The 25,133-nt window shown below is 38.7% G+C and overlaps 3 protein-coding genes across 6 annotated transcripts in view; all 3 read right to left on the bottom strand.

Annotated features, from left to right (window-relative positions):
- Window positions 1-11,025, bottom strand: part of arhgef9a (Cdc42 guanine nucleotide exchange factor (GEF) 9a) — a 36,786-nt gene extending 25,761 nt beyond the window's left edge. The window contains exon 1 of one of the 3 annotated variants that reach the window (XM_065250591.2): window positions 10,829-11,025. In XM_065250591.2, the coding sequence (XP_065106663.1) occupies window positions 10,829-10,837 (9 nt within the window). In that variant the 5' untranslated portion in view covers window positions 10,838-11,025. Of the gene's footprint in view, window positions 1-10,453; window positions 10,680-10,828 lie in introns of those variants that run through there. The other 2 variants (XM_065250592.2, XM_065250590.2) reach the window with 2 other exon arrangements.
- Window positions 11,026-13,575: 2,550 nt separating this feature from the next.
- Window positions 13,576-20,921, bottom strand: amer1 (APC membrane recruitment protein 1). Its single transcript, XM_065250589.2, has 2 exons — window positions 20,818-20,921; window positions 13,576-19,073 (listed from the first exon to the last, which is right to left on the bottom strand). Exon 2 carries the CDS (start codon window positions 18,966-18,968, stop codon window positions 16,137-16,139), a length of 2,832 nt encoding a protein of 943 aa, XP_065106661.2. The 5' UTR covers window positions 18,969-19,073; window positions 20,818-20,921; the 3' UTR covers window positions 13,576-16,136.
- A 1,194-nt stretch (window positions 20,922-22,115) lies between these two features.
- asb12a (ankyrin repeat and SOCS box-containing 12a) lies at window positions 22,116-24,747 on the bottom strand. Of its 2 annotated transcripts, XM_065250587.2 has the most exons (4): window positions 24,669-24,747; window positions 23,688-23,886; window positions 23,040-23,612; window positions 22,117-22,959 (listed from the first exon to the last, which is right to left on the bottom strand). In XM_065250587.2, exons 2-4 carry the CDS (start codon window positions 23,875-23,877, stop codon window positions 22,805-22,807), a joined length of 918 nt encoding a protein of 305 aa, XP_065106659.1. In that variant the 5' UTR covers window positions 23,878-23,886; window positions 24,669-24,747; the 3' UTR covers window positions 22,117-22,804. The 2 variants fall into 2 exon arrangements, with proteins under 2 accessions (XP_065106660.1, XP_065106659.1); XM_065250588.2 differs by lacking the exon at window positions 24,669-24,747 and having other exon boundaries at window positions 22,116-22,959.
- Between the last annotated feature and the right edge of the window lie 386 nt (window positions 24,748-25,133).

Here is a 25,133-nt window from a genome sequence, read left to right as displayed (position 1 = left end):
GGTTCATAATCAGAAAACACTTTAATTGCTATATTAGCACCTATGCAGAAGCATATAGCACCACTATAGCACTCTATATGGTTCTACATAGCACTATTTGATTAAAGACAGGTTCTATAGTGACCACAAAAACAGTCATAAAGTCAATTTTCTGAAATTAAAATGTGTTTTCCATTGATGTATGGTTTGTTAGGGAAGGACAATATTTGGCAGATATACAACTTTTTAAAAATCTGAGTGCAAAAAAATCAAAATACTGAGATAATAAAAAGTTTGTCCATATGAAGACCTTAGCAAACACATATTACTAATGATAAATACATTTTTTTTATATATATATATTAACGGTAGGAAATTTACAAAATATCGTGAAGGAACATGATCTTTACTTGATTTTTGGCTCAAATATACCCATGCAACTTATGACCGTTTTTTTTTTTTTTAGGTCCAGGTTCACATATAGCACTTAAAATGGTTCCCCTATGATTACAAGCCAATGAACCACTTTTTAACATCATTCCTATTTAGGTAAGCAAATCAGTTAAACAACCCAGATGAAAAACATCGATTATTCGCTGATACTATAGTATATCAGTTTGCTTTGGGCAGCTATTAGGCATATATCACCCATTCTTATACAGTATGTGACCCTGCTTTTTTCCCAAAACGCAATAAACGCCAGTCCCCCTTCTCTGCAGAATGCAATTAATTCGCTGCGCACCATTCCACACATTGTAAACACAATGGCGGCACTCTGAATACACACGAAATCTTACTTCTACTTTCTACACATCTACTTTGTACTTCATTTTTAAAGGGATAGTTCGGCCAAAAATGATATTAAACCCATGATTTACTCACCCCCAAGCTTTCCGAGTTGCATATGTCCATCGTTTTTCAGACAAACACATTTTCGGATATTTTAGAAATTGTTTTAGATCTTTCAGTTTATTAAATGTAATGTTACGGGGTCCACCCATAGTCTTTATTAACTTTATTTACTTTATTAACGAAAGTAAATACCTTCCGGTAGCGCCGCCATCTTAGTCACGTCCGCATTCAGGAGAGAGTATTAGCGTAGTGTACGCACTTTTCTTAGTGACGTATGACAAATTCGGAGGGCGGGGGCACAGAGCAGCAGCAGAGTAGCCTCCGTAGGCTGTGTAAGCTCTCATCCTGAATGCGGACGCGACTAAGATGGCGGCGCTACCTGAAGGTATTTATTTTCGTTAATAAAGTATTAAATATGGATATTTCTACAACAACAAGGTCCGATACTGTGATTAGTCGGTGACGATTGTCTGATGTGATTGGTCTATGAATTTTTAAATACGTTGTGATACCATTATCATGTTCATATGCCTGAAGAAGATCTTACGATCGAAACGTCGCAATAAATTATTTTTATATTTTGCAAGTTATTAGTGTGCGGGATATCTATTTTGTATACATGTTTGGTGGACTATTATTGTCTCTTTATCCAACGCACCTAACCGGAACCTACAGGTGTGCGACATTGGTCTTTCATATAATAAATCTTTGAAAATCTAATTATGGATTGGAATTTTTTATGTTTTTATAACCTAAAGATGATATGTGAAAGTTTGTAACAGAAAAAAGTGTTTTTCATCTTGTCACTTTCTTTGTATAGAACACTTTACTGAAATTAGTCAAAATGTATTTATTGCGTTTTGAAACCAAACTCTTCATTTGTTACAATAGCAAACAATACACTGAATGCAAAATTATAATTTTTTATGCCAAAAATCATATGATATTAGATAAAGATCTTGTTCAATGAAGATACTTTATAAATTCTTTGTAAAATAACGTTATCATTACTAATATGTGTTTTAAGGACTTTGGACATTTGGACAACTTTAAAGTCGATTTCCTCCATATTTAGATTTTTTCCACCCTCAGATTCCAGATTTACAAATAATTGTCTCTCGGCCAAATATTGTCCTATCCAAACCAACCCTACACTGATGGAAAGCTGTATAAAATACAGTTATAAATGATCTATACAATTATTCACAGCTTGATTTTGGTAATATCACCCAACTTTAAGGTTCAGAAGAAAGTCCCACGACTATGTATGAAGTCACAGAACTATAGTGAGTCTGTGCTCGAGTAACCATGTCTTCTACACTCGAGTACTGATGAGCTGTCTTGCTGTGTTGTTTCTTGCTGACTTACACATTCACAAGCCCATGATGGCCGGGTAATCCTCTTCAAAGAAACACTCATACATAATCACTTCCAAGGTTTTACCCCCTCAATTTCACACACTCTCTGCCTCTTTTCTTCATTCTCTCTTACGTGCTCTTTCTTTCTTGCATTGAAAGGAAAACCCAAAATTTGTTATTTTGAAGAAGCCAATCTGTTCGATTTAAATAAAACAAGTGCCTTTTCTACACACAGTGTGTTGTTATCTTGTCGTCAATGCGCACTCTGGGTAAACAGAAGACTTCTCTGGTGAACTGATATCTGGACTAAGACAAACATTTGTGTATGCACACATCCCGATACACACAGCCTTAAAGCTTTGAATTATCACTACATCGTTGCTTCGCTTATCTACTGTACAGAATCTACACCAGGGGCTATGTGCATCTCAGTGTATAAAATGCATTATCGTTGTGCTGGACACTGTGTCACTGTTAAAAAAACAGTTTGCCCAAAAATGAAAATAGTTCTCTGTGACTTGTAATCTAAAATTGGTTCGCTCAGAGCCCAAGGGCAGGTGAACTTGTGAAAGGTATCATAAAAGTAATCCACATGAATGCAAATGTAAATAACTTTTTTTTAAAGTTGGATTTAGAAGACTTGAAATATAATGCACACGTTGCAAGGATCATTCTTTTGGAGCTTGGTCAGGCACGTCATTCTGCCAAATATCTTCTATTTAAAATGTATACCTTGTAATATAATGCTTTGGATAAGTGTCTGTCAAATGCATAAATGTATAAGCCGTATTCAAAAGTTAGCTGTCATCTATTCTTAAAGGTAGGGTAGGCAATTTCGGAAGGGCTAGCAACAGCAAGCTAGATTTAAAAGCATGGGATCGTGAACTCTGACCTGCCAATTTGCATCACGTAGAGATATGTGACCAGTAGAAAACCAGTATGTCACGGCGTGACCTTTCGCACTGAAAAGAAAAGATGGACGAAGCCAACATACTTATATTGACTTATATTCTTCCCGAATATATTCACAGGAATATCTATAAAATATTTGCATGCTCAAAGTTTAGTGTGACCGCCACTTTATGCAAATACATAGCTGTGACAGGCATTAGGACATCCTTTCATTGCATTAGGACCGAATGCAATGATTGGACAAACATTTTATGCTAAGAGATTTTTAACCAGCATAACCAAAGATGTTTCTGGGAAATAAACACCTACCCTGCCTTTAACATCGCCCTAAGATGCAACCCTCCATATGAAATATTATTACACTACTCGTATGTCATCCAGAGTCATTATTTAACAAACATATTTCAAAGAACAACTTTTAGTGAAAACTTTTAATGAGGAAAAATCACTGCGCGCACCTTTAAGGCAGTGTCTCTCTCTCTCTCTCAGTGTTGCAATGTACTTTCTTTCTCTCTCTAAAGGGAACAGTAGGCAGTAGGATTATGCAAATCAGTCAGAAAAACTGCAGTGAAAAACCCGTGTTCCTGTCCCATCCACATCAGATCACACCGAAACGAGAGAACACCTGACGAGGATCATGTCCAACCCTTAAACATCACAATTCATCCGCAGCTAATTCTTGTGTGAGACATTAATGCTGAAGGTGGCACTGGATGTACACGAGCTGCAGGCTATCAAGCACACACTGAAATGATTATACACCACACAAACACGGTTAAAATGATGTAACAGCCCGTGAGATTATCTGATTGGATAAAGATGAATTTAGCGGGATGAAACTGTGTCTCTACCAGCTAAACCTAACCAATCTGTTCATAAACAACAATGTGGTAACACTAACACTAGAGATGTGTGTGTGCGCTCCTGCGTATCATTCTTCTCTCAGTTTTTCTTGCCTTTATTCCTGCATGAATGAACTCATGTACTCAGGAACATTCTTTCTTTTCCTAGTGCTCTTTTGGCTCAGTCACTCTTTCTCCATGTGAATGCACACATCTACACCACTCTTCTCCAGGCAGACCTCATACTCATTAAATGGATTATGTCTTCTAACAGGTTAATTGAGTGGGCAGCTCTTAAACCTTTGACCCAAATCATTTAGATTTCACTTAAATAGTCATTTGACCAGATCTGACAGGGTTTGAGACTAGATGGACATCTAGAATTAAGGAGCTCAGATGCAAAAGTCGTCAAAAATGAGATAATGATATTAACCGAATGCCCAGGGGATGTATTATGCATTTCTTCAAATACTTTAGCTTCAAATCCACTTAATCCGGGCCATTCAGAGGTACCAGTTGGCTGGCAGAATCTGTTAAACGCCACATGAATTTTTCAGCAAAGTCCTCTAAGTGCATGAAACTACAGTGTTTTACATTCATGAGTACTTGGACCTGAATACAACCAGAATGTGACAGTCACATGCATCACAGCGCTCCCTAATGTGTGGTTCCATTTCTTCATTTTTACATTCTGACTTTTAAGTAGAGGATTTGCCAAAAAGGCTTGCATGCACTTAAGAGGGTTTTGCAGAAAAAGAAACATATTTGTTAAATACCAAGTGATATTTGGAAAGTAAGGCAGTTTCAGTTACTGATTAATAACCTTTTCATTGCAGTAAAGTGAAATAACTGAAGCTAAATATAAGAGCCTGATAAAAAATGCTCATTTACAAAAAAATTGCGGATGCACTTAGAGGGTTTTGCACTTGAAATGTTCAATAACACACTGGTACACCATCAGGTCTCAAAGCCCCTAAAGGAATAATTCACTCAAATATGACAATCTTCTTACAATTTATTCCCCCTCATGCCATCTCAGATGTATATGACTTCCTTTCTTCAGTTGAACAAAAATAAATCATTTTATATTAATGAATTATTTCATAGCCAATGTGCATATGCATTCATCAATAAAAAAAAATCAATTTGACTCTATTTTGCTTAATAAATGTTTTCTGAGGTGAAGCTTATTTAGCTTTCAATATGTCACGTATCTGTGGAAAAATACCTTACATGCCAATTTGCTTACTATATCCTAAACATATGTAGCCTACTGTTTTTTATGGGAATTTGAGTGCTTCGAAAGAGATGGGACATACTAAATCAAATTTCGACTACTATTTAGAACTGATAGTATGCGAATTTGGAAGCAAGATACAGATCAGCACGATAAGTTAAAACATGGAAGCACGTCGATAACACTGAATCCCACTGGTTCTCATAACTACCGTATTTTCCGGACTATAAGTCGCTCCGGAGTATAAGTCGCATCAATCAAAAATTCGTCATGAAGACGAAAATACATATATAAGTCGCAGTGGACTATATGTCACGTTTATTTAGAAAATGATTTCACAAAATCCAAACCGAAGAACAGACATTTAAACAATAGCACACAGAACAGCAGGCTAAATAGGTGTCCACGTGTTAACGTAATACAAACAGTTATTTACACGATACACAATAGCATACAGAACATACCTGAAAGGCTAAATAGGCTAAATGAGCAGAACAAGTCAACATCAAGTTCGTCATTCCACATCACTGAATTTATTGAGTTACATAAATACAGGAGCAGCATATAGCGGACTCTCACGACTGTTTACGGTAATGAATTCCTACTGACTTACGAGTTGCACCTGACTATGAGTCGGAGGACCAGCCAAACTATGAAAAAAGTGTGCCTTATAGTCCAGAAAATAGTTGCGTTTCATCACAATATATGCAAGAACCAATGAGATTTGCCACTATTTACTTATTTAAATATACAGTGTTTACCTGATTGGATATGCAAAGTATCTGTTACATAAATGCATTTTAAAATAAAATTTTGTTTGTTTTCAAATGAAAATGAAGTCATATATCTGAGATGGCATGATGGTAAATGCCCTGCGCTTTAGGAAAGAGCAATCTTCTGGCCAAACAACAAAGCATAGTCTTCCCTGCACGTGCCCTATATGTAGAAAATACCTGAGGTAATTCTCACGGCAAACAGGCAGTGTTCACCCCAGCGTCTAGCCTAAAACACCCATTAGGCCCTTAAACAGGCTTTGATGTCCAATAATTCCTTGACCCACCCAACAGAACAGCTGCTGCAGGTCAGCACCCCACTTCATGCTGACCGCCATCACTCCATCCAGGTGCCGCTACACGCTGGAGGTGGCCCACTTGAGTTCCCATTAACAAAGAGCTTCGGATGTCTAGACAGAAAGGTGTGACACAAATGAATCGCCTGCTTCTTTCAGGATCTTCATTGCTGTTGCACCGACAGAGAACTACAGCACGGCATTCTTCTCCAATGAGGGGGGAAATAGGAAATAGAGAGATCCGAGAATGCCGCCTCACCATAGACACACACGCGCACACACCTGACTGGGGAGGACGATTATGTAATCGCAATACAGTGGGCTAGGAGTCTAGGAGAGAGCACGTGGAGAGAGAGAAAGAGATCGAGAGCGCATAATAACCACACACGTTAACTCGTATAACCATTAATTCTCGTAATATCTTGCAAGAGGAGATGATAAGGAAAAAACGAGCCGGATGTTTTAAGGAACTATCCGAGCCTGAGCTGCTTAGCGGTACGATGCCGCTTAAGCCTGTTATTCTCTCCACGTTCTGATATGAATCATCTCGATAAAACATTTTGCGCTTTCTTGAGATCTAATTTTAGATCATAAATGCTTTAAATCCATGCAGCATCGCCTGCCCACACGGTCCCTAAAACAAACACAAGCAGAGAAAAAGCACAAAAGCCTTTCAGGCATAAAAGATGCAAAAGATATGTGTGTGTGTGTGATACAGCTCATATCAAGACACTGCGTGTCTATGTGTGCATGTGTGTGGGTGAGTGGATTCCCAGCCTATGCTCCATCATGTGCAGATGTTTCTAAATCTAGCCATTCTCTTGGTTTTCCCACACTTGCGTAGTAATATTTTTGGATGCACATGCCTCTCCATGTGAATGTACACAAGCGCTGTGGAACACTCCCGAAACTTACCCCCTTCACCACCAGATCGGAACCTTCGTATAATCTACAGAACCCCTGTATGTCACTTGGTCACTTGTTCTGCAGTCATCTTTTTACAAAAGATTTTTAAGTTTCAGAGCTGATTAGTGCATTTTTGAATACTGCTTGTATATAGAGACAATGATGGAAAATCAATCCGTAACCTGATATTTAACACAAATACGGACATACATATTTGCGTTATATTTTAAGTGCATATATCTATCATAAGGGGTTTTACAGTTTTAAAAAACTTTTTGAATACGAAGAATGTTTTGTGCAATGGTTCCTTTTGTGTTACACAGCTTCACAAATGGGTTGGATAAGCCTTTATTTTAACCAACACTTTAAAGGAAAACACCACTGTTTTTCAATATTTTACTATTTTCCTACCTCATCTTAGATTAATTAATACATACCTATCTTTTTTCAATGCGTGCACCTTTAATCTTTGCACAGCGCTTCTTGAATGTGTTAGTATTTAACCTAGCCCCATTCATTCCTATGGCTCCAAACAAAAGTTTTATTTTGTGCCACCATACTTGTGTCTTTAAATAGGGAAACCATGGAAGTGTTTGTTGGCTTCTAAATTCATTCCTGTTTGGATCCTAAGGAATAAATGGGGCGAGGCTAAATGCTAACACATTCACGAGGCGCTGACAAATATTGAAAGTGCACGCATTGAAAAAAGTTAAATATGTATTAATTTGTCTAAACTGAGGTAAGAACATAGTAAAATATTGAAAAACGATGGCGTTTTCCTTTAAAATTTCCAGCTCAGGATGCTTTGCTTTCTATGATACCATACGTATTTAACTTGTTGGTAGAGAATAAGTACTGCTGGCAACAGCAATATTGAATGTCAGCATTTACAGTTTTCCCAGTTGCTTTGTAGCATTATCAGATCCACATCACATAGTCTACGTTGCGCACAACATAAAAGCGAATTCTTATTGTTTTGGACAAATTGCAAATGCTTGGTACAGTCAAGGGGTCAATTATGTACAATTGTCTGCCGTTTAAGTTTCATCAAAAAACATTACACTGGTTTTCTGTTGAATAGTCCCTTCAAAACATCTAGGAACTATTTTGTTGCATAAGTCAGTAAATGTAAACTTTTTGACATTTGCATTATACTCTTGTAAGCACATTTTCTTTTAGACTTTTGTCAATGTGAACTGAATTCATAAATCGCTCTCAAGTGTATCTTGTTCTTTTCCTATTGAAGGTGAATGAAAAGTTTACAGAACCTTTCTAATTGTGTTGTTTTTATTTGTAATGTAAAATAGGCTTTGTATCACAGTGTCACTGTATTTCGTTTACGGAAGAAAAGTAAAGGTGTATTTGTGAAATCTGATCCCTGGCAATCAATTTTCATGTGCACTAATGTAAAAAGTCATACTGTTAAAAATAAAAAAGTGCAACCTTGTTCATTTACAATCATCATCAAACTAGTTCAAATCAGAAAATACTCACAACTAAAACTGTGCACTTTATTGACAAAATGGCTAAACATTTTGACTGTCTTGTTCATGAACAATGGGATGAATGGCAAGGACTTTTTGATGGCACTGACGTAAAAATGTACTTTAGAGAGATTTTGAACAAGTTACAGGCTTATGCATTGCATGATGTTGTGTTGTTTGCATTAATTGTTTAGAAAAACGCACTATTTTGCACATTTTAAGGATGAGTCGAAAATTGCTTCAAAGTGACTGGGAAAAACTTTAACATCCCACACCGGTGCAAACTGATGTCTTAAAGCTTAATTGCATTGCAATGTGTTCATATAACCTCTTCCCATGACAATCTGTTAAAATTTTTGTCTGGTATTTTAAATTTTGTTATAATCAAAAAGAAAGATGTGACGTAACATAGCACATGTTCAGAATATATGGTGTGCTAAAGGTTTCATATCACATACAGAAGCAGTCCCAGCCAAATGCATTGCTTACTTATGCTTTGACGGAAAACAGAGCTGCTAATGTGTAACAAGCATTAACAGGGTCATTGGTACTGCAGTACTTTTTCTTTTAAAAGCAATACCCTTGTTACTGCTAAAACATTCAACAGAGGTTGCCGAATGCATAGAGATCAGATACTGTAAGCAACTTTATGCTGGTCAGCTGGCAAAAACATGAAAAGTGGTTTTGAGTGTCCACGTTTCATAAGCTGCACAACATCAGTGCAGTTTCAGGGCTAAAATTGTTTCTCCGTAGAGACAGTGAGTCAACGGCTTCTACACTTCAATGTGATGCATCCAAACCATTATGCTCCAACGCACAACAAAATCCCAGACCTGCAAATATGTGCGCCCAGGGTGAACACGCAAAACACCAAAGACATGAGTTCAAGTGGGTGATTCATTTTAAATTCAGCTGATTCATGTTTTAGCTGATGGCAATACTTTCAAAATCATCTTTATAAGAGAAACCAAATGTTTGTGTTCTTAATGGAGTCCCGTTAATGTGTGTGTTAACACACAAATTCTTTAGTTACCTTAAAAGCCCATATTTGTATCGGGTCTACAGATATTTCATGGGTTGTCCACAAGGAAAACTCTTTAAGTTAAGAGAAATCCAAAATCTAGTGTGATGGTGCATTGGAAACGTCAAAGGCACATAGAGCACCCAGAGTGAGTAAACATTGTGTCCCCTGTCTCTATTCACCTGTGATCACCTGCAATCAACTCAGCCGAAATGAAAACGTGAACAATGTGAAAAGAAAACAAAATACGCGAGTGTCCTTTCACGTGCGCATGCTGGACGCTGCACAAGGCCTCGAGTGCGTTGTGCGCGAGCTTCACCGTCAACGCATCTACATCCAAAATGAAATGTTTTAGCGGCCTCCGTCGCATCTCTTCTCGGTTTCAACGGTTTTTTTTGTCCTCTCAAACGCCAAAGACGCTTAAACGCCGGCCTAAATGTAGAAGTGTCGTTGACGACCGCGAACGAATGAGACAAAAACGGCGCTTGCGTTTTGGCACAGATAAAACTGCGTACGGTCGTGTGTGTAAAATAAATAAAGGGGACGCAGGCGCGCGCTCCGGCAATTGACTACAGAATGCCGGTGCGCTCCGGTCGTTCATAATCAATAAACGAGAAAACGCTTCAGAATTAACCTCGAAGCGTTGGACGGGAGTAAAAAGCTGCTCGCTGCAGCGAACCCAGCGAATTTTACGCAAACCCAAAAACCACTGAATTGAAATGTGAACGGTTCTAAGGGTTCGCATCAAAGTAACGGACACCGTGACACATTTAGGAGCTTAAAATACACCAACGTCATTGACGAGCCCGAGGCAGCACGGAGATGCTGGGTATCCCCCTCTGTCGCGCGCTCGCTCCTTGTCTCCCGTTTCCATAGCACTGGAACGGTGCGAGTCTCTCTGTGCGCGCGGGCGTACGGGCAGCGAGCATCCATTCGCCGTTCACGCAACCTCTCCAGTGTACAGGTAAATAAACGTCAATACTTCTCTATGCGGAGATGTCACCCTCGCGCTTTGCCGTTGATAGCGACCTCGTTTCAGAATGTGCACATCCATCATCGCAAAAATAAGACTTAGCACCCCCCAACACCCCCTCCCCCTTTTTTCTAGCCGTTAACGGAGAACGTCGGTGAGCATGAAGAATGGCGCTCGTGGGAGCATCACCCTCACCTTCATCATCCTCAGGGTCAGTCCCGGTACTGGATCCGTGTCCTTTCCGCAGGTTCGAGCCCCCGATGCCAGCTGCGCCCCTGGATCCGCGCCCCCGTGAGCAACGCGCGGCGTATGGAAGAGAAACGCACGTCCGGTTAAGCACTGTTCTGTTCTCACGGCGAGGTGGGAGTCTGCGTCTCTCTCTCTCTCTCTCTCTCTCTCTCTCTCTCTCTCTCTCTCTCTCTCTCTCTCACTCTCTGTGAATAGAATAGAGCTGAAACATGGGCGGCGCTTACTGGACACGCAAGGTGTGTTCGACTTCATACAGTGCCGCGCAAACAGATCAGCCTATGACGCCAAAGCCTCGAGAGCGATTCTACATTCGCTCTTCTTTTAAATAGCTCTCGCGGTATCGTGACATCATAACAAGGTCTGTCTGCGCATCACCGCATTAAGTCGAACACACCTACATCCACGTAGGACCCAACCATCAGTTAATAGAAGGGGTGCTCTGCTATTGAGGCTACAAACATTACATAATCATAAAAAAACAGCAGAGGATACAAAATTATGGTGAACTATTGGCTCTCGGGGACTCGCATCATCATCTCAGTGCTGAAAAGAAAATGTCTAATAAGCAGAAAACAAAGACCTGGACAAAAATTGCATAGTGCTTTCCATCATCCAGAGGCAAGCAGGAAGAACAATAAACAATATCTGTTTAACACAACCTGAGAAAAATATACAACCCACTATTGTGTTTAGGTAAAGACTATATTGGGAAATGCCTAAAATAGCCATTAACAAAAGGCCTTAGTACTTGCAGGAACTTAAAGTGGGTTTCTCAAAGGAATAAATAAGCATAATGGTTCTTCGGGTTTATGCCCGTGTGACATATAAGGAACCCTAAATTAGTTTTAGGAAAATAATTTTACAGTGTATATTCAGACCAGTTGTACACAGGCAGCTGACAAACTATATATCCCTGAAGTTGGCTTTGAAAATTTTGAGTGAAAGGTGACTGGAACTGTGCTTTGGTTTCTCTAGTTGACTTTCACATATATTTTGGAACCATTATGCAATAAGGCAGGATGACGTAACATGCATTCTGTGTCCTGAGGTATTCTGTGATGTACTGCAGCTCTTCCATATGTAAGAAGTGTATTCTTAGCTTAAAAACAAGACAGGACAGAGTGTGTGTGAGTGGGAAAGTCACTAATGGATGAATGTTTGGGGGCATCTATCTATGTGTGTGTGTCAAAGAGAGAAATTTAGAGTGGGTGTGTAAAAGCTTTTTGTGACAATGTGTTCATGCAGTTTTAACCTTTGGGCATCTTATGCACCATGCACACACTATCCTCCTTTAAGGTTTACTGCAGGGCAGTATTTAGATTAGGGACAGCGGAATAGGAAATTTGTGGCGTATGTGTTTTAAAACATGAATAAATCAGAAGTAGAAAGCGTGTACCCTTACAAATAAAACATGATGCTTTATTTTCTATTATTATATGTGAGTCCTTCCATATACAGGAAGAGGAGGATGAAAGAAGTTTTCTGGTTTTGAGCTCTGTGCTCATTGGGTTTTTTCAGGGTTGGAGTGATTTTTACTCCTGAAATATAATGCAGATGAGTACAAAGAAATTACACTATCATGTTTACATGGTTATTTGCATTTAAATGGCACTCCAAACAACTTCAAAGAATGCAGGAATTGTTAACAATCAAAATGTATCTCATTCAAATACAGTTTTGGGGCAATACACTCCTATTCAAAATGTGGTACATCAGCATGAGAGTCGTTCCCTCTCAAAGCATAGAGGGAAAAAAATCTGAATGTTTAAAGTGCTGAGCTGGGCAGTAAATAAACTGAGTAATGTAGCATTATCCTACTACCTAATAAAATATTGCTAAACACACCTGTGTGTGCATTCTGCAGTAATCCAATAGAATGCAGTGTGCTGATTGGCTGATGCAAAAGTCAATAGAGGGGTCCAAAGCTGGATACTCATGTAGGTTTTTTATCAAAGAGTATAAAGCCTTGCTTTAACAGAGGATGGGTCGTTATTTAAAGTTTTTTTTGTTTTAACATTCTTTATTCTATATAAGCTAGTTGCTGTTAGCACTGTGAATCACCTGCTTTCATGAAACAATTTATAGGTCACCAGTAAACACATTATTAATACAGCCTGACCTTAGTAATCTTAATAATAACAACCTTATTTCAGTTTTTTTCTTTCATTTTAGGGGTATGGCAATAGGAACTCAGTTTGATCTGTATTTCATGATGAAAGTGCCCCCTGGTGGCCTGGCAGTCTAGCAAGGGAATATCGGGAGGTCTATGATGTCTATTTTAAGCATCATTTGTTTGGCATGCTTTCCCCCCAAAGGCTAACCCAAACATAGCTTATTGTATGTTGCATATTTCTTTTAAAATAAAAGCATATGCTAAACTACAGCATGTAAACTATATATTAATGTGTCATTGCACAGTAGTTTTAATTCAATTTATTAATTATAAAACATAAAAAATATTTTGCATTTTAGGATTGATGTATTGTATTTAAGACACATTTTAACCAACAGATGGAGACAAAACTGAGATTTACAGCATTGCACTAGTTTACAAGCACAGATCAACTAAAGTGATGGATGGCGGATTAATTCCTATTTATGATGTAGGCGTGTACTGACAAGTATGGGGGAAGAAAAGTGAACCAGTGGGTGGAGAAAAACAATGGCATTCCAAATTGCTGTCAATCACGAATTGCTTGCATTTATTTTGTTCTCCACCGCTTATGATGGCAAGATGTGCAACGACAGCCTAAACCAGTTTCCATGACAACTGGAGCCTCCTTGACTTTAGAGTGGAGACCACCTGTCAATCAAATAAGAGTATCAGCAACACTAATCGGGTAATGCTGTACAGATCCGAAACTAATAGACAATACGTTGTCTCCTATATAAGTATCAAATAAGATACAATAGCATACACTTAAAACATACATCACTACATTACACATATAAATAGGGACACCAAGGCACCTTGTCCACACAAGACATGCCTAATGTTTCCTGTCATTAAAACAGACAAGGGTGACACAAAGGTCCAGATAAGTTTTACGTATCGGTCTTGCACTCTCACAAAGTTGAAGCTTTTCTTGCAAAAGATTAATGCAAATGTACATAAAGAAAAACATCTATATCAGAATATAAGAACAAAGTTGTTTAATACTTTTCTTAAAGTATAAACATCAGTGTAAATGGTTGTAAGGGCTTGCGTACAAGAAAACAGGTCAATGCATGAAATAATTGATCTGTATGCTCATAAACCAAATAGAGAAATCTACAAAGCTTCAGATGGCATTAAAAAAACCTTCACAAACATCCAATACTTATGTCTCTGAGATTTATTTACAGTTAAGGATTGACTAATTCTTGTGTGTTTGATATGCATTTTAACCCTGTTGTCAAGTGATTACAATAACACTGAGGGTAAAGACTGTCAGTCATGTTTTGATGAAGACAATTTAACATTCTGTGTATGCTTTTACTAATGTCTGTAAAAAAGAACATTCATTTCCAATCACACAAATGCAATACCTAAAAAAGCTTAAATAAAAAAAGGACAACACGGCACTGACTCAGCTTTAGGGATTGATTCATTCTTAAAAGATGAATCAAAGCAGTGGCTAAAACAGTAAGAGCATAAAACAGACTTTGGCATTGTGATGGGGATAAATGACCATGACAACAGCAGAGACAATCACATGTCATCATTTAAGGCTTTTCTGATTATTGTGTCTCAAATGACTCAATACAGTACCTTCTGATTATCAACTACATGGATGATATTTACTAAAGACTACAGCAAATTTGACTTGAACGTATATGGAGAATACTTAAATAAAGGGTTAATACTTGGAGTAAGCAGTGTAGGGCTGCATAACAACTAATCGCTTGCAGAATAAAAGTTTTTGTTTACATCATATATGTGTGTGTATTGTTTATAAGTATTATGTATATATAAATACACACACATGCATGTATATATTTAAGAAATATTTACATGTGTATATACATTTTGATTTTTATGTATAATTTATATTATACATAAATATTAATTATTATACACAATACACACATATATAATGTAAACAAAAACTTTTATTTTGCATACAATTACTTGCGATTAGTTTTTATGCAGCCCTAAAGCAGTGTACCTTCAAACAACCCTATACATAAAAAAATTGCTGGGTTATTTTCAACCCAGCATTGGGTCAAAAAGGGATGGACCCAACCCATCGAGTTGTAAATTTAACTTAAGCTGGGTTGTTTCAACCCAGATTGCTGGGTTGTTTCAACCCATTGTTAGATCAAATTTAAAAAGGTTAATTTAAAACAGTGTCTGGGTTTGTCCTTCTTTTGGGCCAACGCTGGGTTGACAATAACTCAGCATTTTTTAAGAGTGTACTGTTTGGCAGCAAGTGACAGCACTTTGTAAGTAATTCCTTCTTAAAGATGAATTACAAAATGCTTTGTTTCTGTCCTTTTTTTTTATAGCATAGCAATTTACACAAATTATTATAGGTAATCTTCATCAAATATTAGGTACAAAAGTATTTCAAGGTTTTGACATTATCAAAAAAAAAAAAAAAAAAAAAAAAAAATTTGACGACTTTCCTCTAAATGTAGTGTCTTGTCTATGGTAAGAAAAACTAGTGACTAGCTAGCTGAACAATGTTTAAAACGTTTCAATATGAAAACACTGAAAGCTTGAAATGTACAATATGCTATCATATGCAAAAGGCCCTGTATTTAAAGGGTTTGTTCATTAAACAAAATACAATATTTTAACAGGGTCACCAGATATGCTGTTTTGATCTTTGCTCTTTTGATATGCTAATACATTTTTACCATTTTAGCCCCAAAATATGTAAATTATACGATTGTTGTCATTTTGCAAATACAATTAAAACATCTTGGAATAATTTTGGATGGCGATTCCTGGCTACATTTATGCAAAGCAATATGGCATCTGTATATGGACAGCACCAGCTGATTAATGCTGTAACACACAAGATACAAATGCAAATCCTCCTAAAGTCACAGAAACTAGAATGCAGCTCAAAAACTACACAGTACATCACAAAATAATACAATAGCTTATCCGGCAGTAACAGCAACTATAGTGAAAGTGTGTGTGTGTGTGTGATACAATTCAAGCGTGTCAGTAAACATCCAGCATCGTCTTTGGTGACGAGACGTATCTATCAGTATTATTTTTAGTTTATATGAGCAGGAGAGCTTTAGTTTTTTTTTGTGGTGCTTATTGTTTAGGCGGTGCAGTGGGAAAGCCCCCGTCAAGCTCCGCCCTCCTGCTTTTCACTGTAATTTCTCTCTGCTCTGTTGATTGGTCCGATCGAGGATGTGGCACACCCAGAGTGACCCCAACAGGTCGATTTTTCCAATGCGCGCCATCAGGAGGATAACTGCAGGGGTAAAGCGCATCCCCTCCACCAAATAAAATCTCCCCCTCGCCTTCCACTTGAGTGACACCAGCAAGGCGGCAGTTGTTCTGTAGGGGGAGATGTGAAGGTCTGAGAGCCGATTGACTCACATGTGGCAACTTCGAGTTAGGATGCTGGGAGGAGCTGTTGCCCCAACCATAGGCTCGCCTCCAACCATCCCCAGTAACCCTGCAGGGTTGTCGTGGTAATGCCATGTCACTACATTCCGCCTTCCTGTGCTTAAAAAATGGATCTCCCTTTGAGTCATAAGTAGTTGCGGTTGTGTAAATCTCACTAGTTTGAAATTCCAAACTGTCTGTGTCAAGAGAGCGGCTACGCCGATTTAGTGCTAACGGGGCAGGGACTGGTGGACAAGGCCGACCCAAACTGAGATGCCGTGGAAGGCTCGCAATGCCCCATGCATTACTGAGCAACAGACTCTGTTCGTAGGCATCAAAAGTACGTTGGTCACATTCCGCAAAGGCATCCTGCTGCAAGTAACAGCCATCATCCTCAAAGGGCTCATAAGGGGACGCCAACACCTCCTCTTCCTCAACAAGCTCAGTCTGGTGCTCACATTCACCCTCGTTCTCCATGTCAACCACATCGAATGTGACAATTGCAGGAAGGGCACTGAGACTCGGGCCGAAAGGAGAACTCGACTCAGAGCCGTCAAGACTCTCGGTTGAGTTACAGTAAAGCCGGGAGTTCTTAGTAAAATCTACAAGCGCTTGGGAAAAACAGACCATCAGCTCTTCCTGGGTGTGGGTGTGGCCTCTGGTGGGTACTAAAAAACTTTGATCCTCAGGTTGATGCTCTGTGTACACTGCTGACTTCTGCGATCTGGGTGTCTCTGGGACACGTGGGCTAAACCCTGAATCCTGTTTGTGATCCCTGCTGACAGGTTTGTCTTTTAAAGCCTGGGATCTCTGTGGTGACTGGGGATAACGCTGACTAATAACTTCTGAGGACGTCTTACCATTGGCTTCGGTAAGGATTGAATCATCATAGAAGCAGTCAGTATGAAACAGAAGCTGATCTTTAGATGGGCTTCTGAGATTTTGAAGCTCACAGCACAAAAGGGCATGCTGGATCTTGCTCAGGCGCTCCTCCTCCGTCTCCATGGAGCCTGTCTCTGGGGCAGTGGATGCCAAGGCATAAAGAGAGTTTGTTGGACTCTTATCACCAACAAATGGATGGCCATCCTTGGTTGGAAGACCAGGACTTAGCAAGTGATCATCAGGTTCAAAAAGTTCATAAAGGGCATCGCCACTGTAGCTGTCCCTTGGAAGCCTTTCCTGGTGTGGACGTTCCCTATTCTCATCCTCCATTCCTGGCGTGGTGGAGTCATAGTATCCTTCATCGCTGTTGGGCACTGATTCTTGCCGATCGCTCTGTGGGCTTAAAAGTTCTGCAGGGGTAAGGGCAGTTTCCGTGACTCCCAGTGTGCTGCTGTTGGAATGTGCAAGTATAGAGCTGATTTGCTGATCAGGAGTGAGGGAAAGGCTATCTGAGCCTCGGTCTGAGGGGAGGTAGCAGACCTCATTACTAGTTTCAGATTCCCATAAGCTCTGAAGGTAATCGGTATCCACCTCATCAGGTGTTGCCATCTCTTCCCCTCCTCCTTGATATGTGACGAAACAGGAGCTCCTTTTTCCTGCATTTCGACTGCCTCTTTCAGCAGACGCCGAACTTTCTGCCACACTGTCATCGTCTTGGTCTGCAATGATGTCTCCGCAACCTGTCAGCGAATCAAAGCTCTTCAATGATGAAACATCACCAAACATCATGTTCACACTGTCAGATGTACAGGATGCAGCAGGAAGATCTTCATCGGTTATGTCAATATTTTGCTCAGCCAATCGATCCAGTTCAGACTCTGCAGACAAGGGTTGATGATATGTAGTCAACACTTCCTGTCTCTTATTTTGGTTCTCTTCTCCGTTCTCCTCTTCTTCTCCTCTCGTCCTCTTATCAGTCTCTACCCTGCTTCTTCGTTTCTCAGGCACTAGCGATGGATCTTTTGTACATTCATGGGCAGCCAACGGCTGTTCACATTTACGGTCTACGGTTTGATTAGGCACATCTGGCACCAACTCTTTGCCCTGACTATCGCCATGGTTATCGCTACGGTCACTGATGCTCGACAGGTTTCCAGGCACTGTTTGGGCACGAAAGCTCGAGGACATTTCAAGTGTCTCACGTTTCTCCAATTCAACATTTTTGTTTTTCCTGTGTCTTCGTATGCTGTTAAACAGACCACGAAGACCCCTCCGCTGTCTTGGTAGTGACTGAAACTTCCCATGGTCCTCTGGTGTTTTCTGAGTGTCACAAGGGCTGCAGAACTCAAAGTCTCCTGAAGCTGCTTCACTGCTGCCTTTGCCCAAATCTTCCCAGCATGCTCTGCTTACCCCATCATATGTTTGGCTCTTTGTTACCCCTGATTTAGATGACCCCTTGCTTTGATTTTTGCCACGGCCACCAAAAAAGCTCGGAAGAACACAAATGCTCTTCCGACCACCAAAAAACTTGAAAGCGGACCTCCGTGTTTTTACAGAGGGGGGTGACTGAGGTTGTGGAGGATCATGGGTAGCAGAGACTGATTGTTGCCCTCCTGCTGCACCAACAGCATCACTTCCTCTGGTCTCCATGGTGTAACGGATGACTGTAGCTAATGCAGCATGCTTGTGGCAAGTACGCCACCCTGTGTGACAGGCTGGAAGGTTCGGGGACTGTGTTTATCAGGCATGTTATATCTGTACAAGAAACAGAAATTAAGACACGCCATTAGGAACTATGAAAATTCACTTTGCTTATATGCATATTCCAGAAATTTATTTTCAGTATCAAGTCAGGTAAGGTGCTAGTTCAAAGGACACATAATAGACATTATTTTATTAAATGAGCGACATTGAATATCAATTTTTTTCACAGGTTTGTAACACAACATCCACCATCTTAAATTACGCAATGGTACAGATTATGTTATGGTACAAGTCACCAGATCAAATTACACCAACACCAAAAAATAAATAGTCTAGTATTAAAATCATAGCCCACACCTTTTTAAATAATTTTGTATCAAGCCATAAGAAACAAATACTCTAATTAATACTCTCTAAACACAATAAACTCTAAGGATAATCATAAAAGGAATAAGGGGATTGACTGACATGAAATTAAGTAAATAAAGACAAATTTTTCAGTTTGGGCAGAACTATTACCCTTAGATTGCAGTTTGTTAATTGTATTTTTCTTACTACTTTGTGCGCACTTTTTTGTACTTTATAATATGTAAGAATTCATGTTCAATGCATTTCCAATCTCCCATTATTTCCATTTACTCTTTTTAGCATTAAACCACCTGAAGCGAGCGTAAAAACATTTTTCCGAATTAAGGGATTTTATTCGAAATTTGGCGTTTTGATCACTCGTTTCTAATGCGATACTTCAACATGTACATAAAAGTGTGATGTAAACCCAGCTAGTGACCATTGGTGACCGGATGGGTCATGAACAACAACGAAATAAAGTTGAAAAACCCTTGACTTCATGCAAATGATAAGCAACTTTCGAAAGTGACTACCACTGGGAGTTAAGCGTGAAGTTTACGCCATCCAGTCAGTTACTGGATTGGATAGTTACTTATTTGTATATAATTGTAACTAGGACAACAAGAATTAGGAATGCCTCCTAACGACCTTATTGAAAGAGCGACACACAGCAACAAAGCCACTGGTAGTGTGCACGCAGCATAACTCCTAAACCATGAATATAATTTTACCTTTTTCTTTACAACCACATATGCACACAGACTAAAACGATGACAAGACCACAAACTCATGGTAGGGTTGACTTTTGTACTTTAACTCACATTAGTTTAAACCAGTTTGTTTTTCAACCAGGGGACTGGGGCCCACTAGAGGGCCTCGTGATGACGTATAATAGGAATAAACAAGCATTAAAATAAACTAAAACAACAACAAAAATAGGTATTCCTTAGTGTTTTCAAGAAATGTACACCTCTAGAGCATTTTATTTCGTAGAAATTGTGAGTGGAAGCTTAAAATATTGTCGAGGACAATGGGGGGAACTGAAGACAAAACGGTTAAGATCCACTGGATCTAAAATGAAGATCAAATCAAAACAAAAGCTGACTGAACCCAACGGGCCTCAATACTAACTGCCCTTACCACATAAACAAAGGAAAGGCAGACATATGTCATGCGTTTAAAATAACCAACAAGCCGTAGACAAACTGCACCCAAAACTATATTAAAAACAATTCAAGTAAATACTACAAAAAACTTGTATCAACAGATTGCACACAGTGTCCCCAGCTGGACACCATCACTGGCGCGCGTTAGCCCAGACGCTAACCAGCTGTCCACTTGCTATCGTTTTACGCATACTAGAGTACCTTCAGCAGCGGTTCACTGTGTGCGATTGTTTTACGCACATTCATAGAAAATAAGCAAATAATACAGGTAAGATGCTTACGTGAGGTGACTCGACTTATTTTTGCATCTTTTATGTCCGCACGTGCAGTGATCCGTTTTCTCCTGGCGCAGCGCTGCAGGAGCTCGCGACTGATTCACTTTGTTCAGAGAACGCTGGATCGACTGTCGACTTTCCGCTCCAGGTGCATTTTGGGAAGCGTAGTGTGTTTGGATTGTGTCAGTTATTTCTATAAAGTAACACTATTTAATTAATTTATTTGCTATCCCTTACGAAAATTAACCATGGTTTTACTACAGTTAAAAAAAACATGGTAACTATGGTGGACGAAGAGTGCAGAAATTATAAATAAATAAATAAATACATGTACAAATATATAAATATATTAATAAATAAATGTAAAAATGTGAAATAAATAGAAAATAAATGAATAAATGTAAAAATAAATAAATATATTAATAAATAAATGTAATAATGTGAAAAAAATAGAAAATAAATTAATAAATGTAAAAATAAATAAATATATTAATAAATAAATGTAATAATGTGAACAAAAATCAATTTGATAAAACAAAAGTTTTTACTTTTTAAGTCCTAATTTTGTGTTTATTATTATTTATTTCTTAATTTATTTATTTTCTGCATTTATTTTTTATTTAATTTCAATCATTTAACTTATATATATATATATATATTTCTTTTGACTTTTTATATTTACATTTATTTATTTATTTATTTTTACATTTATTTATTATGGCATGCATTTATTTCCAAATTTATTTATTTATTCTTGTATTTCTTCTTATATTTCCTTGTCTTGTATGATAATTAAATGGGCTGGGCTAAGCATAGATCGAAAGTTTGCTCGATTACTCTAGACTTGTTTTGCAACATTCATTAATCTTACTTCATGTAAATTTCCATATTTACTAATACATTTATAAAATCAAGCTTAAGGGTCTGTTAATATTAATTAAGGCTTTGATTGAGAAATGTTCCACGGGTGCTGATTATTTTTCTGTAAAACGCAAACATTGTCAAATGTCTTAAAATAACCATCAGAGCAATGTTTGTGGTAACCATAGTATATGCAGAATAATTGACTCTAGTCATCTGAAATACTTTTAAAAAATGCACATCTACAATGTAACCGCACCGCTTTGTGTCTTGCCGCATTACCACCTTGGGTGTGCATTATTTTCTAATAATTCAACGTCCAGTCGTCAATTATTCCTTGCATATTGTACAAATATGCCCTCTGTTGTATACCTTACATCAGCCTATAAATGAAAACAACCAGGGATAAACATTCTAGTGTTCTGCTGATTTTATGGAAAAAAAAAACAGATGTTAGAAGGCATATATAAACTGATATTTTGCAATAGTCAAATGGTTATGCTTTAATTTCATATAAACTTCAATTTGTGCGCAAAAACTTTTTGAAAATATGATGTACGTTTTTCTTTTTTAAGAACTTTCATAACTTTATGGTTATTGCAGCTGCTCAAGAGATTTATAGACACAAATACATTACAATAGAGATTTCATACGATATTTAGATTTTAATGTTACATCTTTCATCATGCTATTACTATTTTACAAAACACTTCTGGTTATTGCATGATGTTATAAAAGGCCTCTATTGATCACACTGACTTACAAGAAACCTTCTAAAAACAATTTACAACTGTTTTATTTAGTATGAGAAATAAAATCTCAAAAAAATGCATAGTTTCAGAACATTAACTCTTAATTACAACAACACTTCTGACAATGTTCTATATTACACCCTTTGTGTAATTTAAATCACATTTAATCAAATTAATGTATAATGTTTTATCCACAGAGGTAAACCGGGCTTGATAGCATAGTATATCGGTCTTTGATATATTGCATACACGTGAGTTCACATCTGTCTAACTGTACTGTTGTATGCAGGTCTCATCATGGGTCTGTAACGTCTGTCTGAATCCAAATAGAAGTGCGTTTGAGCCCATCCTTTGATATAGGCACAGTTGAGTATGCACCATCAGTCAACCAATGCACTATTCATAGGCTTGTGTTTAAGATAGCTGATGAGCCTGGGTGGAATATCCAGTGTATCTATAAACTGCATCCTGTTCACTTGTTTCAGATGTCTACGGATGATCAGCCTACACTGAGATGCCAAAGGCTTGGGACACCCTGTGAGACAGAAAGGCAAAATTATTCTGTTGAAAAGTTCACAATATTCACATCCTCCCTGAAAGTCCCTCTCTCCTTACCTCGTTCTTTTAGTAGCAGCTCGACAGCTTCATTCTGTTTGGTGCTCTTCTCTATAATGAGGGTGGGCAGGTAGACATTGGCCCCAAAGTCAATAAGCAGTTGGATGTATTCGACTCCACAGCCGTGTCTCAAGCACAATTCCAGCACCGTCTTCTGCTGCGTGGCTTTGCCGATGACTTGTTCATCTGGGCTGTTATAGTTCGGCTCTGCTCCGTACAACAGCAACATTTTAAAACAATCCAGGTGTCCATATATGGCAGACAGGTAAAGCGGCCCACTGCACACCGCAACCCCCGATGCCCACAGCGTCACCTTTGATCTGGCGTTGACCTCCGCTCCATGCCGAAGCAGCTGCTGGAGGATCTCTGGGTCGCCCTCCCGGGCGGCGGTGAGCACAGGTGAGCTGTTGTTCAAGTGACTTCCATTAGGGTTAGCCCCAGCACGAAGCAGGGCAAGCACACAACTCAAATACCGCCCGCACACGGCGGTAAAAAGAGGAGTCTGGGCCTTCACATCCAGGCGATCTACCTCTGCTCCATGGGCCAGGAGCACCTGCAGGCACTTTAGGTGACCTGCGATGGAAAACAGTTGCATTGTTGTACTGATGATGTGACATCAGAAGGTGTGTGCAAGGGTGTCGCTCATACCTTTGGATGCAGCCATGCGTAAAGGGGTAACTGGGATGCCCCAACCGCTCTGCTGATTGATGCACTTCTTGAAGCGTTCTTGTGACAGCAGCTCGGCCAATAGGAAGCTGTCATTATTTGCCACCGCTCGGTTCAGCTCTAGACTTTCAGAAGCTGATTCATCCTCTTCCACCGGCCTCAGCTGGAGCATAGAGGAAAACTGCAGGGAAGGGAAAGATGATTTTGCATTGAGTTTTGGTTCTTCCCAAATACATGACTGTATATAACACACATACAGAACAAACACACAAGCTGTGTATTAAACAGTTAACTTCCTACCTAAAGAAAGACTCCTGCTGTCTTAAAAATATGTCTGTTCAGGTTATCAACTAGGATTTGAACCACAGATTCTGTAAACTGTCTGTTAACATTTGCAAAACATCAAACGCATAGACAGGGCAGCCCACAGAATAAAAAACTGTGTGGTAGTTACTACAGTACATACTACAATTTACTATAGTAAACACTACAGTATTTTTATGTGCAGGTTAATTATTAAACTTTTTATATTGAGACCTGTTTCTGTAACAGCCATTTAAACATTTTAAACAAGACACTCATATCTCACTTTTACTTCCATCCCTATTATTTAGCTATTGAGCACCGCTAGCATACACGGCTAGTGAACTTAGCAGACTGGCAAATTAGTTGAAAATCACAAAAGAATCAGTAAAATAACACAACATTTTTAAAGGCATTTACATGAGAATAAAGTAAGCACACAGTAAAACTGATCGCTGAACGTTACGTACATAAAAATATTCTAGCTCATGTAGTTACATCTAGCTCTTAGCGGTTGGTAATGTTTGTAAATAAAGCAGTTTACAATCGCAGATTTACTTTTAACACTACGCTGTCAAACAAGCACACATTTAACGGCACAAACAAATGTGTAAAATCACTGTAAGATAAAGATATTTACAGCTTGTCAAGGACGCTTACCTAGCTAAAAATAAGACCCAACAGAGCCACCAGCAATAATAAGCAAATGATGTTCCGCGATTTTCCAAAGGGGGCGCTGTGGGCGCTCATCACACCACCAGACACAACACTTGTGTTTGTCAAAAACCTCTTTGCTTACTTTGAGTTTAAAGGGACAGTTCACCCAAAAAATACACATTCGTCATCATTTACTCACTCTTATGTTGTTAGAAGCCTGTATACATTTCTTTGTTCTGATGAACACGAAGGAAGATAATTCGAAGAATGTTTGTAATCAAACCAATCGGAAGCCCCAATGACTTCCACTGTAGGAATAAAGAATACTGTGAACGTCAAAGGGGCCTCTGAACGGTTTGGTTACAAACATTCCTCAATATATCTCTCATATTTTACATTTACACAGGTTTGTAACAATATAAGAGTAAGTAAATGATCTTTTTTTGGTGAACTATCCCTTTAAGTTGG

The sequence above is a fragment of the Paramisgurnus dabryanus genome, chromosome 5, assembly GCF_030506205.2.
Source record: "Paramisgurnus dabryanus chromosome 5, PD_genome_1.1, whole genome shotgun sequence".
In the NCBI taxonomy this organism is placed as follows: Eukaryota; Metazoa; Chordata; class Actinopteri; order Cypriniformes; family Cobitidae; genus Paramisgurnus; species Paramisgurnus dabryanus.
Note: the sequence above shows the minus strand (reverse complement) of the source record. Positions and strands in the feature narration are given on the sequence as shown.

Coding starts and splice junctions, on each gene's coding strand:
- amer1 (XM_065250589.2), bottom strand. CDS start 18,968: ATGGAGACCAGAGGAAGTGATGCTGTTGGTGCAGCAGGAGGGCAACAA.
- asb12a (XM_065250587.2), bottom strand. CDS start 23,877: ATGCTCCAGCTGAGGCCGGTGGAAGAGGATGAATCAGCTTCTGAAAGT. Junction 23,613..23,687: donor ACGCATGGCTGCATCCAAAG/GTATGAGCGACA, acceptor TTTCCATCGCAG/GTCACCTAAAGTGCCTGCAG. Junction 22,960..23,039: donor GCTGCTACTAAAAGAACGAG/GTAAGGAGAGAG, acceptor TCTGTCTCACAG/GGTGTCCCAAGCCTTTGGCA.